The sequence below is a fragment of the Nematostella vectensis genome, chromosome 10 (assembly GCF_932526225.1).
Source record: "Nematostella vectensis chromosome 10, jaNemVect1.1, whole genome shotgun sequence".
Classification (NCBI taxonomy): domain Eukaryota; kingdom Metazoa; phylum Cnidaria; class Anthozoa; order Actiniaria; family Edwardsiidae; genus Nematostella; species Nematostella vectensis.
Genome location: NC_064043.1, coordinates 4,483,070 through 4,499,109, shown reverse-complemented (window position 1 = coordinate 4,499,109; position 16,040 = coordinate 4,483,070). Strand labels below are relative to the sequence as shown.

The window sequence follows — 16,040 nt, the reverse complement described above, 5'->3', positions numbered from 1 at the left end:
GTTGAATATAAATTGGTATTTTGATTAAAAAGGCAACTTTAAACTTTACACCTGTACCAACGCTAGTCTGTGCATTTCATTATCTTTTATTCTGTATTCAACAAACGTTATTGAGCACAAAACATTCTTACTTACAGCTTTCTTTAAAAACCGCTGTGAAAGCCTAGTGGATTAAAAAAAAAAGAAACTTACACTTTTTAAAGTGGCGATACACACCGAGGAATATACAAGGTAAACTAATATCTCTCTCACACGAGGACGTATTTGTGTAGTCCCTACGTGCAATGCGGGTGGGACTCGACGCAAAATTGTAAATTCACAAAGTTGTGGAGCTCAGGGAAAATTCTTCAAACAGTGATACAGCACATAAAATCGTACTGAATTACATCAACGAGATAAGTAGTATAGTATACCAGCTTCTAACAAAAGCTTGCTCAAAGACTTTAAAGTCTTCGCCCGCACAATGCGACTTCAATACAAATACGCTGATTCCAAATCCGAGCCACACCAGTTCTATGTTAAGTCTCAATGGCAACCGCCACCACAGCCCTCCGTGGCTCTTGAGACATTTCTAGAACTAACTAAATCGGAATTAGCCAATTTATCTTTCGAAGCGCAAAGTGATAATATCACTACAGGCGAAAGGCAAGCCCTAAATGATCTAAAAAATAACAGAGACATTATCATAAAAAAAGCTGACAAAGGAACCACTACTGTCATTTGCGATACTTCTACCAAAATCAAAGAAGGCACCGAACAACTTCTAGATGAGAAGTTTTATCAACCGCTTTCTAAACCCATTGTAGAAGAAACTGCTAAAAAAGTTCAAAGAATCGTTGATTCACTGAGAACAGGCGGTTTTATCGACAAAATGACTTACAAGTGGCTCAACGACGGTCAAAAACCTATCCGGATACCCGAATTTTACACTCTCACTAAAATTCACAAGAAAGTTCCGATAGGCCGACCAATCGTTTCAGGGAGCAGGGGCCCCACAGAGCGTATATCGTCCTTTGTAGATTCACTTCTACAACCTATAGAGCAAAAACAAAAGTCTTATCTCAAAGACACAACGCATTTTATCAACTTTATCGAGTCAACAGTCATCCCTGACTCAGCGTTTTTAACATCGTTCGATGTTTGTGCTCTCTATACCAACATCCCCCAAGATGAAGGTATCGAAGTAGTCTGTCAACAATACGAACAACACTATAACCCCGTACTACCCGTCCCCACAGAATCTCTGAGGGAACTTATGGGGCTTATACTGAAAGAAAACTCTTTTAAGTTCAATGACAAGCACTACCTACAAACGCACGGCATCGCGATGGGTACTAAAATGGCCGTAGCTTTCTCTGTCATTTATACGGCACATATTGAGGAAGAACTCCTACGCCTTAGTCCCTACAAACCGCTAGTCTGGAAGAGGTTTATTGACGACATCTTCGCAGTGTGGACTATACCGGGTGATAAAATCGCGAGTTTCTTAAACTTTGCGAATGTTTTCCACCCGACTATTAAATTCACGCACGAGTTGTCACAGGAAACCATCACCTTCCTCGATACAGAAGTTTTTAAAGGCGAAAGATTCATGGATTCTAATATCCTTGATGTCCGTACACACTTTAAGCCAACTGAAACCTTTCAGTACACGCACTTTTCCTCTTGTCACCCTCTTAGTAATAAGAAGGGTTTTGTCAAGGGAGAAGGCCTACGCCTGTTGAGAACAAACTCCTCACTCGCCTCCTTCAAAACCGAAATTCGCAACTTTACCGATCGCCTTCTAGAACGCGGTTACCCGAGCGATTTCATAACAACAATTCTGGCGAGTGTTAAGTTCACAGACAGGCAAAATGCGCTTAAAAGCAAAAAGGCATCTTACAAACGAATCTTACCATTTGTCACGAGATTCAACCCGGCTATACCGAATCTTAAAAAGATCCTAACGAAACACTGGCACCTTATTACGGATCAGCCTTTTACGGCTAGAATCTTTAATCAACCTATAGTCTCTTACAGAAGGGAGAAATCACTCAAAGACTTGTTAGTCAGAGCTAAAATCCCTACAAACGACTAAGGTACCATAGCAGTTTTATTTTCAATTGTGGCGGGTGTGGCTGTTGGCAATATAACACAACTACATTATCATCTTCATACATATGTTCAACTTCAGTATGGCTCTTAGAATCACCATCAGCATAAAGTTCAGAGTATCTGAGCTTGTGTTTATCAATGGAGCGGCTGAACAGGCGACTAGCTCCAACCAACTCCATGCCAGGGGCAGAGCCATGGTAGTTGGCATTGCACTTGAAGCTGTGCTCTGCCCACCATGTTTTGTAGGCAATACTCTCTTTGTCAAGATTTGGATGCTGCTGACATTGCTTGCATGACTGGGACAGGGCTTCAGTGTCCAAGACCTTTCCATTATCCATGGAAATGACTGTGACGCATCCATTTTTTTAGCAAAACCCTCTTTTTTGCCATGTACCATCACATGATACCCCACAATTTACAATATCATCTGCACTAGCAGCTTTCTGATCTTTAATTTCAATGGCTGCTCTCTTCATTGTTTCATTAGCAATAGCTTTAATATGCTTACTAATAGTTTTTGAGTTCTTGGAATATGCTCGTGCGGTTGGAGGTGGCGGCATGTTCATCAAGGTACAAAACCTTTTTTGCTCCACTGTGGCCTTTACCAAGCGATCGCATGGAATAAACCAGGCGCCTGTTTACTTCATAACTCTTCGCTTGCTTTTTCGAAGTGAAAAACTCTGTTTTCCAGCCACACGAAGAACACAATAGCCTAAGACTGGAAGCACAGCCTTTCCTTTGAAGTTGATTTTCCATCAACGTAAGACTGGAATCGGCACACTCACTGCAGCGACGAGAATACAATATCTCACTGAGTATTTCCATATCAATGAGCCTGTATCCAGTGATAAAAGGTTCCCCTGACTGTTCTTGGAAAGATGTAGACAATTTTGGGACGTCTTTAGATAGTTTTTTAGACGAAACAGATCGCCTAGAGGACGTGTTGACATCAACACGTGTTTCGTCGACATCGTCTTTCTTGGCTATTTTCGGCAACGTTTCTTGCAATTTTGTGTGCTGATTGCCCGAGAATCTTCTCTTTGGTCGTCTAACACTTCGATTTTTAGGCATAATAGACTTCTTATGATGAGATTTAGAGACTTTAGAAGATATTAAACGTATAACGATCGAGAAACTTGGAAGAAATTGTAAATACTTGCAAAATGTGTGAATAACTGTGTTCCAAAACGAGGTTAGAACCTAGTCTACCTCTATACAGTATAACACAGGAAGTCCATGCAATGGAAATATTTTTTTCCGATTACTATGGCCCGTTTTCATTGGAAAAAGGACGCCAAAACAATGCGTTGCCCCTGGCAACCAGGGAACGACCTTCAGAAAATCTCAAAAAAAGGAATGAAAATGTTTTTTTCCAGAAATACATCTAATCACGAATAAAGCAGAGATAATTTCTAGGCTAAATCAACTGGAAAAATTTTTTTGCCAATTTACTTCAAACTTTTTTTAGTATCATACCGCCTTAAGCCGTTTAAATTTTAATCTTCACCATGTTTACTGGCTATTGGAGTTAAACTCATAACGTATCCGCTAATTACTATATATTTTAATCTACCAAATATTTTTTATATAAGGATTATTATTGACTGTTTAACGCCCTTAGAAATAAAGTTGAATATAAATTGGTATTTTGATTAAAAAGGCAACTTTAAACTTTACACCTGTACCAACGCTAGTCTGTGCATTTCATTATCTTTTATTCTGTATTCAACAAACGTTATTGAGCACAAAACATTCTTACTTACAGCTTTCTTTAAAAACCGCTGTGAAAGCCTAGTGGATTAAAAAAAAAAGAAACTTACACTTTTTAAAGTGGCGATACACACCGAGGAATATACAAGGTAAACTAATATCTCTCTCACACGAGGACGTATTTGTGTAGTCCCTACGTGCAATGCGGGTGGGACTCGACGCAAAATTGTAAATTCACAAAGTTGTGGAGCTCAGGGAAAATTCTTCAAACAGTGATACAGCACATAAAATCGTACTGAATTACATCAACGAGATAAGTAGTATAGTAGTATCATATTGTAATCGATATCGAGATAATTATTTCGCATTACGACGACATTGCAAACTTCTGAACATGTTGCACCCTCTATAAGCGCAATCATAAAATTTTCTTTTTTAACAGTCAAAGGCTCAAGCTTCATGGATTTTTTTACTTCACGAAAGAGACAAATATTTGTCTCAATTACATTCAAAATTTGATTTAGGGAGGGGTGAATAAAGAAGGGGGGAGGGGGAGGAGTAATGTGTACCACAACATTAAAACAAAGAAAACAAAAGCTAAGAGGCGAAGCGTTAGTCTGATTTCAATTCCTTCTTTAGCCACTGAGAGAGATGGATTTTATTGTGTATAAGAACATAATACCCAAAGAATTATAAGAAAGAGAATTACACTAATGATCAATAGCAATAATAAGGTTGTTACAATGAGAACAATTTGATTCTGCATTTTAGAGCACATCAGGACTAAAAAAAGCCTCCATTGAAACACAACGAGCCCCCTACACCTCCCGAAACACGTTAAAATGGCATATTTCTCGTTTGAATATGTTCTGATATCCATTTTAAAAGTTGCTGGGAAAAATATCTGTTCCTTTTTCTCAGGAGGGACCATTCTTTTTTTCCCAGCCAGCAGTGGTTAGGCATTTTAGCACATGAATAATTGCCGTATAACCGATTGGGACGATTTTTTTTCCTAAGCATCCGCTCCAGCGCCCCAAAAATATTCCCACCACAACTAGTTCGACTCCACAAATTTGCAAGCAGAATCATTTGGAACACTTTTTTTCCAGCATCCGAGGGGTCTAACATCTTCCCAGCCAAGCAAAAAAAAAACGGGCTGCGGAACAGATCAGTTTTGTGCCCTTGAGCCTCGGCATGTTCTGATTCTGCATTTTAGAACGTATCAGGACTAAAAAAAGCCTCGGCATGGTCTTAGCATGTTCTAAAATCTCAGGCTGGACGTTCTTATAAAAAAGGTATAAAAAAGAGTGTATAATATATTAGTCGAGACTTTTAAAATGATAGAACGCGCTGGGTGTTTCCGATTTGACAACTTTGTTTTCAATCTGGACTTAAATTGTATAACATGCTGGAGTCAGTTCTTTTTTCCATATTCTAAATTACTTGGGTACGTTTTAACATTGATTGTGTTTTTTTCTTTCGTAACATTTCTCGCCATCTTAGTGATCAGAAAGCCAAAGGTTTTAGGATTCACTTCGTTTACGCGTCGCTAGAACCTACCAGCCTACGTAATTTGCAGCCGTTTTGAAATTCATTGAATGGGGCATTAGTGAATGGAAGCATCTTTTTTTCGTATTGTTCCCTATATTCTCTAAGAAAACAAGACAATATGTTATGTGGTTCTGTACGTGGAGTTTTTAATATAGGAAGTAGAAGTAATTAGTGGTAATGATGGGATTACCATTATTATTTCCTCTAGTTATTTCAGGGGGAGATTTTTCAAGCAATTACAAAAATTTGATTTTTTTTTTGCTGAACAATGAACTTGAAAACAAAAATTATCTCAAACTCGTTTCTGTTCTAAAAATTTGAGTTATTTAAAACGACCTCTTTTAAATTATTATTTTTTGCTTGAAAATGCAATTGGAAACAATAAAATCCATTCAACCCAGTCTCTTTTACAAAAAAAACTATTTTGAGTTATTCAAATCGACCCCTCTTAAATTTGAGGAGATTAAATTGTTCCCTCATGAATAGTCCCCAAACAGACTGATGAATGAACATTATGTATATATTTGATTTATTCAAATATAATATATATGATGTTGAAAATGTTATCGCAATTCATTGTTTTACTTTAAAAACAGTAATATTGTGTTATTTTTCAGAAAGCAGAATATATATATTTTTTAAATTAAACTTTTGCTTACAAAGATCCATCCTCGAAGTCTAAACCAAATTTTAAAAACATTGTATTGACACAATCAATTCATTCCCCTAGATTGTCACAGCTGATAGAATATTTACCCGTAAACAATACTTTGTTTGTTCCTAAATGCTTTCCTAAGAATTAAAATTTGCTGTTGTTTTCGATAAAGCATTGCGTTTCTCTGACAGGGTGCATATCACATTGGTTCGCCTTCCAGGAAGACGCCGATAGAATCCAGTTTCTGAAAATCAACCCTAAGAGCGCCGAGACAATTCTTTACCTTACATTAATCCAGGTAATTTTAAACTATATATATTTCAGTACCTACACTTAAGTACTTTTTTTCATCAATCGATAAATGGTCGCTAGCAATCATAGAAAAGCAACACAGAAATAGAAACAGTTAAAATGTTTTCAATTAGTTTGTTTATGTTTCAAATTCTTAAGAGTATGTTAAAAGCCAAAGAGGAATTATATAATTACTTCTTTAAATTATTTCTTTGTGTCTATTAAAGGCTGACTCAACAGAATTTGAAATTTATGTGTGCCTGTAATTTTAAAGCCTTCAATCTCCATAAAACTCCTTAGATCAAGTCTTAAAGAACTTGTGTTCGTTGATGGTGAAGAAAAATTCAATGTTCACAGTTTATTGTTTTGGAAAATAATGTTTCGTAGACCAAACACAAAAATATTATTTCGATTTATAAGGCAACTTTTAATAAAGGAACTTTATTAAAAAATATGAAATATAGAGGTGAAATCCTCGTTTTCCGTTCGAGATTCTTGCTTTCCGATTAAGTGCTGAGCAAGTAAAATTCGTTCTGTACACTCTAATGTACAATGACGTTTTGTTTCCGATATAATCTTGAGGTTCATTCAAATCATTCTTTATTCTTCCAAACACCTCTCAACACCTGTTCTACTAATTGCGAAACAACAAATAAAGGTTTTACCTAAAGAGAAGAAATAAATGAATAAGATGATCTGCTAACTTTCATCATAAAAGTCAGGTTGGTTGAGGTTGGTTAACTATTTTGACATTGCAGGTTCTTAGTGCAGTTTTCAATATTTTTGCGAGATTTATCGCCTTACTGGCTACCTTTATTCAAAACCCTTCGAGCAGATTGACTAAAATATGGTTTCCAATCAAGCCACTTCTCCTTATGTCTCCTAGTCGTGCGTCACTCGTATATAGTAGTGCGTCACTCGTATATAATCGTGCGTCACTCGTATATAGTCGTGCGTCACTCGTATATAATCGTGCGTCACCATAAAGTCGCGCGTCACTCGTATATAGTCGTGCGTCACTTGTATATAGTCGTGCGTCACTCGTATATAGTCGTGCGTCACTCGTATATAATCGTGCGTCACCATAAATTCGTGCGTCACTTGTATATAGTAGTGCGTCACTTGTATATAGTAGTGCGTCACTTGTATATAGTAGTGCGTCACTTGTATAAATTCGTGCGTCACTTGTATATAGTAGTGCGTCACTTGTATAAATTCGTGCGTCACTCGTATATAGTCTTGCGTCACTTGTATATAGTCGTGCGTCACTTGTATAAAGTCGTGCGTCACTTGTATATAGTCGTGCGTCACTTGTATATAGTCGTGCGTCACTCGTATATAGTCGTGCGTCACTTGTATATAGTCGTGCGTCACTCGTATATAGTCGTGCGTCACTCGTATATAATCGTGCGTCACCATAAAGTCGTGCGTCACTTGCATATAGTCGTGCGTCACTTGTATAAATTCGTGCGTCACTTGTATATAGTAGTGCGTCACTTGTATATAGTAGTGCGTCACTTGTATAAATTCGTGCGTCACTTGTATATAGTAGTGCGTCACTTGTATAAATTCGTGCGTCACTTGTATATAGTAGTGCGTCACTTGTATAAATTCGTGCGTCACTCGTATATAGTCTTGCGTCACTTGTATATAGTCGTGCGTCACTCGTATATAGTCGTGCATCACTTGCATATAGCCGTGCGTCACTTGTATAAAGTCGTGCGTCACTTGTATATAGTCGTGCGTCACTTGTATAAAGTCGTGCGTCATACGTATAAATAGTCGTACGTCACTCCACGCATATAGTCATGCATTACGCATATATAGTCGTGCGTCACTCGTATATAGTCATGCGTCACTCGTATATAGTAATGCTTTACTCGTATATATTGGTGCGTTTTGTAACAATGCTACTTCTAGTTACATGAATACACTTTCTTCCTCTAGGATAACCACCAAAAGCATGCATGAATCGAAAGGGAGCCCTCATAACATCAGCTCGCATGATTACAGGCCAAGTTTTGGCCCATCTACCGACATCCCCAGCATCCTCCTGGCAATAGCTATCGTCCTTCTCAACACCACTGTCCTACACCTGGTCAGGACCAGAGTCACTTTGCGTACTGTCACCAACATCTTCCTGGCAAGCCTCGCCACCTCGGACCTCCTGACTGGATTATACGTGATTCCAGCTTACTTGGCCTGCAAGGCGACGGCAAATAACGGTATTTGCCAGGCAAGCGTGCCTCTTCTGACATTCACGTCGTTTTCGACTGTCACTCATATTTCCTTGGTGACGGCGGAACGTCATGTTGCTATCATGTTTGCCTTACGTCATACTGTGTTGGTGACTAAGTTTCGCGCTAAGCTTGTTATTGTCAGCGTGTGGGTGGTTTCTCTGATTCTGTCCTTGATTCAGCTTGCGTGGGCACCACCCGGGGATCTAGACGTGACTGAAGAAGGAACCGAAAATTTTAGAAAGTCCGAGATCGCATTTTCCTTATTCAACTTTGTGACTGTTCTAATCCAGTTCCCCTTCCTCGCCTACTCGTATTATAAAATTTTCTCCGAGGTTCGTCGCCACAATGAGATGATTAAAAAGGACCAATCACACGGTTGCATCACATCCGGAAATCAGCACTCGCACGAATCCCGGACGGTCATCATGTTTGTGCTGATGCTGGTCACGTACACGTTTTGCTGGATGCCAAATGCCCTTATAAGGTATCAGTACAGTTCTACAGCCTTCCATCTTCCGGAGTGGGCAGAGCATGTCATCATTCACTTACGGTTTGTTACGTCACTTGTGAACCCTTGCTTTTGTTTGTTTTGGAAGCGTGACTTTCGGGAGGCTTTTAGCCGCGGTCGGCGCATGCGCAGTGATGAGTTCCAGGTCGTTGATTCTCCTCATCTATGTAGTACGAGGCTAACGGCAGGACATTATATTGAGCTTCAGGTAGTGCCATGACGCCTATAAGGGCAGGGGGGGCGTGCCCCCATACAATGCAAGGAAATGACCAGTAGGAGCGTACCCCCCCTCCCCTCCTGTTTTCTTAATGTCCCTTGAATCGTGCTTGCCCTTACAGTTTTTCAATGTCCTTTACGTGCCTGTCGTCAGGTGAGACATTACCTGGAAGCTTTGCAAACAAAAGCATCGTATCCAGTGGAAAGTAACAAAACTTTGCAGACAACTAAATCACATCCAGCGGAAAGAAACAAGACCCGTTAGTGTTGCTTTTAGGGAAAAGGTCACTCTACCAAGAAAGCTTTGCATTGTTGTTTAGTGATCAGTAAAATTCCTATATCCCACATTGTAATCGTGCGATTGTTCTGCGAGCTTGTACTATCAAGTAAATGTTAAGAACATCAACAAGTGTTTTATTTGTTGGATGGCTTTGAGGTGAGCGGGAGTGAGAGAACACGGATCTCTGCTTGTCGAAAACCCCACGTACCGGTAACCATTCAATTTAAAGCCGCATTGTCACCAGTTTACTTCCGGTCCGACGGAAACCTCAACCGTTAAAAGACAAAACAATCTATTAAAATCCGAGATATTAAACAGGCCATCCGCTGTAAATTATCAATCACATCCACAAATAACTTCCAATAAACACACTGCCTGCAATATTTTGAAATATTTTTCGCCTTTTCCGTTAAAAATCATCGGAGATTGTTACGTAATCGACCGGAAGTAAACTGGTGACAATGCGGCTTTAAGAGAATAAGAGCAGGGGGGCTTGCGTTAAAATTCTCAGAAACGCGTGAGATAAATTCGATGCGAAGTAGTGGCCCGTATTTAGAGAGGTCCATTGTATACGAGCTTATGCGCATCTTTGTCGAAAATGCCACCCCTATGTAACATGCCTGGCGCCCGTTTCTCGAAACACCCGAGAATTCTCGGCCAGAAAACTTTATTTTGCATTTTTGCCCAAAATCGGACAAACAGTAAACACTAACACATCAGCTTTACGAGGGCACTCGTCTTTTTATCGCAGTTGGCGCACATTACAAAATACCAAAACACAGCCTTAGTAATACTCCTGTTACAAAATACCAAATGTAAACACAGCCTTAGTAATACTACTATTACAAAATACCAAATGTAAACACAGCCTTAGTAATACTCCTGTTACAAAATACCAAATGTAAACACAGCCTTAGTAATACTACTATTACAAAATACCAAATGTAAACACAGCCTTAGTAATACTCCTATTACAAAATACCAAATGTAAACACAGCCTTAGTAATAGTCCTATTACAAAATACCAAATGTAAACACAGCCTTAGAAATACTCCTATTACAAAATACCAAATGTAAACAAAGCCTTAGTAATACTCCTATTACAAAATACCAAATGTAAACACAGCCTTAGTAATACTCCTATTACAAAATACCAAATGTAAACACAGCCTTAGTAATACTCCTATTCTACTGGGAATCGACGCAAAAGCCCTAAATAGTCGTGATCGTAAACCAGAAGAATAAATACAATACACCAAAAACTGGTATTCGACTCTGACAATTTTTCGTCTTCAGACTGGTGAATCGTTACAATCTTTTTACAGGTTGTAATGTTTTAGTGTCTCGCGCCACAAGAAGTCTTATTAAAGACGAAAATTGGCGGAGTCGAATACCAGTTTTTGGTGTTCCCTATTTTACTTGGTACAGTCGCCCCTTCCCCCGCTATGGCTGGCCTTGTTAAAATTTATTTAGCGCTGGCAATAAAAATTTACATGAAGACAAATCCATATAGCTATGTTCGGTAAATAACGATTTTCTAGGTATAACAATAAAATGCACCAAGTGTTAATACTCATAACTATATAAACACCTTGTCTTGCACATTACCAAGAATATCGTTAAACCGAGAGTTTCAATAGAAATATTTTTCGATATAACGATATAAATATTTTTGCGGTTATATGTTTATACAAAGTTTCGACTATATATATATACATATACTATTGGTATTATTACTATACATTTGCTCTGAACGTGCTGGATTTTTTCCTTATAATATCAGCTTACAGAGCTTTGGCAGCCCTCGAAAAGTTGGGGGAGAGGGCACGATACAAGAAAATTAAGAAAGCATTGGGGGTATAGTCACACCCCTTCCGTGGTCATTAAAATGTTGACAATATTTGGGGGGCACGTGCCCCCAGTGCCCCACCCCCTGCTACGGCCCTGGCTGAATGGACTTCATACACATGTTTTATGTACACACGTGCTATGTACACACGTGCTATGTACACACGTGCTATGTACACACGTATTTTAAATAAGGTTGCACTATGTGGAATCAATTTATCGTAGCGCGCGATGCATCATGGTTGCTTTATAAATGGAAATCCCTGTATTCTGAGAGTAATGAGAATATCAGGATATATCAGTATATCCAACGACACAAGAGTGTATGATAAGCTTCACACAGTTTAACAGCAGTGTTCGATTCATATTTTGCTATGTTTGGAATTTACTTGTTGGGAAAGTGTATCAATTCTCCTAAAAAAGTTGGTATGTATTGATATAGGCTATTTAATGTAAACAAACCATTTGTCGAATTCAAAGAGCTTGGTACTGTATTAACACCAATATTCGATTCTGTTGATAACTGCAATTTTTCTAGTCGAAAAGTTTTCGATTTGCCAACATAAAAACATGCCATGGTCTATTTTCCGGTGTTAACAAAACAATTCTAAAATGAAGAGAACATTATATACAGTATTATTAAGGAAATGGTACATTAGTTTGAGAATAAAACGCTTGGATTAGAAAAAAACTCAGGCATTTCGCTTTTAATGGATGAAGTTATTTTGAAATCGCATTTTCGTCTTTCTCTTGGCATACATAAATGAAATCGTTTATCCTGATATTGCCCGCTATTGCCTAAGAAGGGGGCCCCAGAAAAAGAAAATATATTTTATCGTAGTCCGACGCTTATAATGTCTTTGGGCAATTCTCTTCCTATATAACCATTTGTATTAAACGCAACACCGTCGTATTCTCCCCCCTCCCCTCCAGTGCGAAAATAGACAGACATTTTATCGCTGCACCAATGATTACGGTTGTCACAATACTTATAGCAATTGTTAACTATACCGCTGACCATCACTCCCTCAAACGGATGCTTGTCTTGCTGGTCGCATATCATCATCTGAAAGTCGTACTTAGTACTGACAGTGCGGTTGCCATTCAGGGTCTGCCCGGCTGGGTACCAGGTTCCATAGATTGGTATATCGTAGCTGGTGGCTAGCGTGAGAGGCAGATTTTTATTGTCACTTGTGAAGTAAACACTCTCCTTTGTTCTCTCCAATATATAAATCACGTCTTTGAACTGATGAAGAAAAAAAAAAAAATTGAAAACGGTCAATAATATAAAATGTTTCTCTGCCAGTCTCAGTTTACACCATATAGCAAAAGCCCATATTACGGACAACAGAGGGAGAGAGATACGCGAATCTCTGGGAGCTCTCTGGAATTCTGGAATGATACCGTAGAAGCTCTCAACAAGTAGGGGGAGGGGGGCTGATTGAAGAGAGAGGGTGTTGGAAATGGAAACAAAGTAGTAAAGACATCTTGAAGTTTAATTTTTTTTTAACCTGCTGTTAGACATAGTTGATATGTGGTTCTTGCGCTTATAAGATGCGTACTTACTGGAATATTGTTGCAGTCTGTCCCGTAACCCTTTTGCGGGTATGGTTTTTTTTCATCGTACTGAGTTTTCGTCTTTGGCTCAGCCTTATTGTCAACAGTATAACACATCGTCCAGCCTCCTCCATATGACGTCATATCACAGTACGCCTGCAGTGCGTCGCTGTTGTTTGGCGGTTTTATCCAATAAAGGCCGTCTATCGCATTTGGCATCGCACGCTTTGTGGCTAGGCAGGTAGTAGCTAAGAATATTTCACATTGGTAAGCATCGACTTCTTTGCCAAGTTCACCATAAACATACTGGTAATCATTTTCAATACCGCAACCAATCTAATCATCGTCGTCGTCATCATCATCATCACCATTCTCCAATCATCATTATTGTCATCTTATAACCACTACTACGATCATTATCATCATGAAAATATCATCATTTTCATCATCATCATCATCATCATCATCATCATCATCATCATCATCATCATTACGCCCAAACTGTGCCCATCACCACCAATCACAGTTAGCATCAGCTTGATAGTGATGAAGTCCAGGTGACTTCCTCTCCCCTTTATTCCCTTCCAAGTGTAGGTATTGCTTCAAGATTTTTGATCTGCATCAAGTGTATCAGGGAAGAGAAGCGGCCAAACGGTCTTGTTAAAGGGACTATGATGCTACTATTTACCTTGTATACAGTGAGGAGCTTGTGACATTGTATTAGATTTATCACGGCACTTGCACGTGTAGGATCCATTGTAATTGGTACATTCTCCGTTGCAGATATCAGGGTTGGTGGTGCACTCGTTGACATCTGCAAGTAGATAAAGCATATTCACTGACAATTCTCACTATTCATTTTGGTTAGTGATCGGTTTGTGTTTTATAAACAAAGACGAGTGCAAAAAGGGTCGCAATTGCCCTATTTGCACTCGTCTATGTCTATACAACACAACAAAAGCCGTCACTAAGGGCTCGTTTTTTTCCTATCATTCTGGAATGGGAATTGTTGGTAGAGAATGAATGATGATTTGGGACCGTATTTATAAGGTAATATTTCGCATATTGGAAAAGGCCTTTTCTATATCAACCTAGTTGTTGTTATACGATCCCTGACTGTTGTGGTAACCACTGGTGGAGGCTTTGGTACATCAATATCTAAATCTCAAAAATTAATCGTTTGTTTGATTTGACGGATTTTGCAGATTTCCTAGACTAGGTTTCATACTATTATCGTAAATGCTCGAATTAACGGAGAAATAAAGCGAAAGAAAAATGATGAAATGATTCAAACCAAAAAGTGAAACGCATTCACTGTTCCTTGCACAGGTCTTCTGGGGCAAACAGTGCAGTATCAGTCATTCGCACAGTAAAGAATATTTACACAAGTAAAATCATAACAATTTAATCCTTGATTCATTTTTTCGTCTCCTGTGTATCAAGGCTTGCAAGTACACGCAAATTCACTGTTCCTTGCATAGGTCTTCTGGGGCAAACAGTGCAGTATCAGTCATTCGCACAGTAAAGAATATCTACACACAAGTAAAATCATAACAATTTAATCCTTGACACATTTTTCCGTCTCCTGTGTATCAAGGCTTGCAAGTACACGTATAAGAGCCAACAGTGTTGTTACACTCTGCGTTTTAGTCATATTGTATTTGAACAATACCATCACAAGTTTTCCCGTCTCCAGTGTATCCAGGATTGCAAGTGCACGTATAAGAGCCAACAGTGTTGTTGCACTCTGCGTTTTTGTCGCATGGCGAATCACCACTAATGGCGCACTCATCTATGTCTATAAAAAAAAAACAAGACGAATAGTTTAACTAGATAAAATTTTATGTTTTTTAATCATATTGCATTCGGATCAATACCTTGACATGTTTTTCCGTCTCCAGTGTATCCAGGCTTGCAAGTGCATTTATAAGAGCCAACAGTGTTGTTGCACTCTGCGTTTTTGTCGCACGGTGAATCACGACTAACAGCGCACTCATCTATGTCTATAAAAAAATCGAGGTTGGAAGACGTAAGATGTGCCTTCGATGTCATGCCATATTTATGTTATATTATCTTATGTTGGGTTGGGTTCGGGCTAGGTTGTGTCTATATCCAATATAGTTCTAAATGTTTCGGTAAAATCCATGTAATGAAGTAACTATTACTATTACTATTTCTTCTTCCTCGCGCTTACTTGCACAAAGATGATGATTATCAGATGACTCTGTTTCTGTTTTGCAGACCTACACGTACCCGAGCATTTCTCTCCTTCAAATCCAGGTCGACACAAACAGCTGTGCGAGGAATCCGTTATACCACAGGTTGACCGATCATCCGGGCAAGGTCTGTTATTACAAACATTCTAAGGGGGCACAGTAGGAAAGAGTTAAAAAAGGTATGGGTATGTTTATTCATTGAAAGCAAAAAAAACAAAAAAACAAAAAAAAAAAACAAGCGACAACAAAAAAGCAGACGATTTCGTGAGTATTAAACTTGACACGTGATTTGCAGCAATCCAAACAACAAATCGGGGTTAGGCCGAAAAGAGACAAGGCCAGAACCATATTTCAGTATCCCAGTGTAGTCCAAGACGCTCTTACCCGGGTGTCTGATTGGGTTTTCTGTGGTTGGCAGGAGTTTCGACCTCACAGAAAAACAGCTAGTCACAGGCCCCACTCTGCCTCACTGTTCACAAGCACAAAAAACCCGGTAAGAACGCCTGGGACAAGGTTGAACACAGGAAACCCGGTAAGAACGCCTGGGACAAGGTTGAACACAGGAAACCCGGTAAGAACGCCTGGGACAAGGTTGAACACAGGAAACCCGGTAAGAACGCCTGGGACAAGGTTGAACACAGGAAACCCGGTAAGAACGCCTGGGACAAGGTTGAACACAGGAAACCCGGTAAGAACGCCTGGGACAAGGTTGAACACAGGAAACCCGGTAAGAACGCCTGGGACAAGGTTGAACACAGGAAACCCGGTAAGAACGCCTGGGACAAGGTTGAACACAGGAAACCCGGTAAGAACCCCTGGGACAAGGTTGAACAAAGGAAACCCGGTAAGAACGCCTGGGACAAGGTTGAACACA

At 39.3% G+C, this 16,040-nt stretch overlaps 3 protein-coding genes and 1 pseudogene across 4 annotated transcripts; 2 read left to right on the top strand and 2 right to left on the bottom strand.

Annotated features, from left to right (window-relative positions):
• The first annotated feature begins 463 nt into the window (after positions 1 to 463).
• LOC125573153 lies at positions 464 to 2,058 on the top strand. The gene is made up of 2 exons (XM_048733503.1): positions 464 to 1,848; positions 2,010 to 2,058. Exons 1-2 carry the CDS (start codon positions 464 to 466, stop codon positions 2,056 to 2,058), a joined length of 1,434 nt encoding a protein of 477 aa, XP_048589460.1.
• LOC125573282 lies at positions 1,965 to 3,592 on the bottom strand (annotated as a pseudogene).
• A 2,220-nt stretch (positions 3,593 to 5,812) lies between these two features.
• Positions 5,813 to 9,671, top strand: LOC5510221 (histamine H2 receptor). 2 transcript variants are annotated; one of them, XM_001630664.3, is made up of 2 exons: positions 5,813 to 6,308; positions 8,249 to 9,671. In XM_001630664.3, the coding sequence occupies exon 2, from the start codon at positions 8,265 to 8,267 to the stop codon at positions 9,267 to 9,269; it is 1,005 nt and encodes a 334-aa protein (XP_001630714.2). In that variant the 5' UTR covers positions 5,813 to 6,308; positions 8,249 to 8,264; the 3' UTR covers positions 9,270 to 9,671. The 2 variants fall into 2 exon arrangements, with proteins under 2 accessions (XP_001630714.2, XP_048589773.1); XM_048733816.1 differs by lacking the exon at positions 5,813 to 6,308 and adding an exon at positions 6,931 to 7,023.
• Positions 9,672 to 10,266: 595 nt separating this feature from the next.
• On the bottom strand, positions 10,267 to 15,002 carry LOC5510220 (fibrillin-1). Its single transcript, XM_048733502.1, has 5 exons — positions 14,828 to 15,002; positions 14,623 to 14,748; positions 13,639 to 13,764; positions 12,960 to 13,198; positions 10,267 to 12,639 (listed from the first exon to the last, which is right to left on the bottom strand). Exons 1-5 carry the CDS (start codon positions 15,000 to 15,002, stop codon positions 12,226 to 12,228), a joined length of 1,080 nt encoding a protein of 359 aa, XP_048589459.1. The 3' UTR covers positions 10,267 to 12,225.
• Positions 15,003 to 16,040: the final 1,038 nt, after the last annotated feature.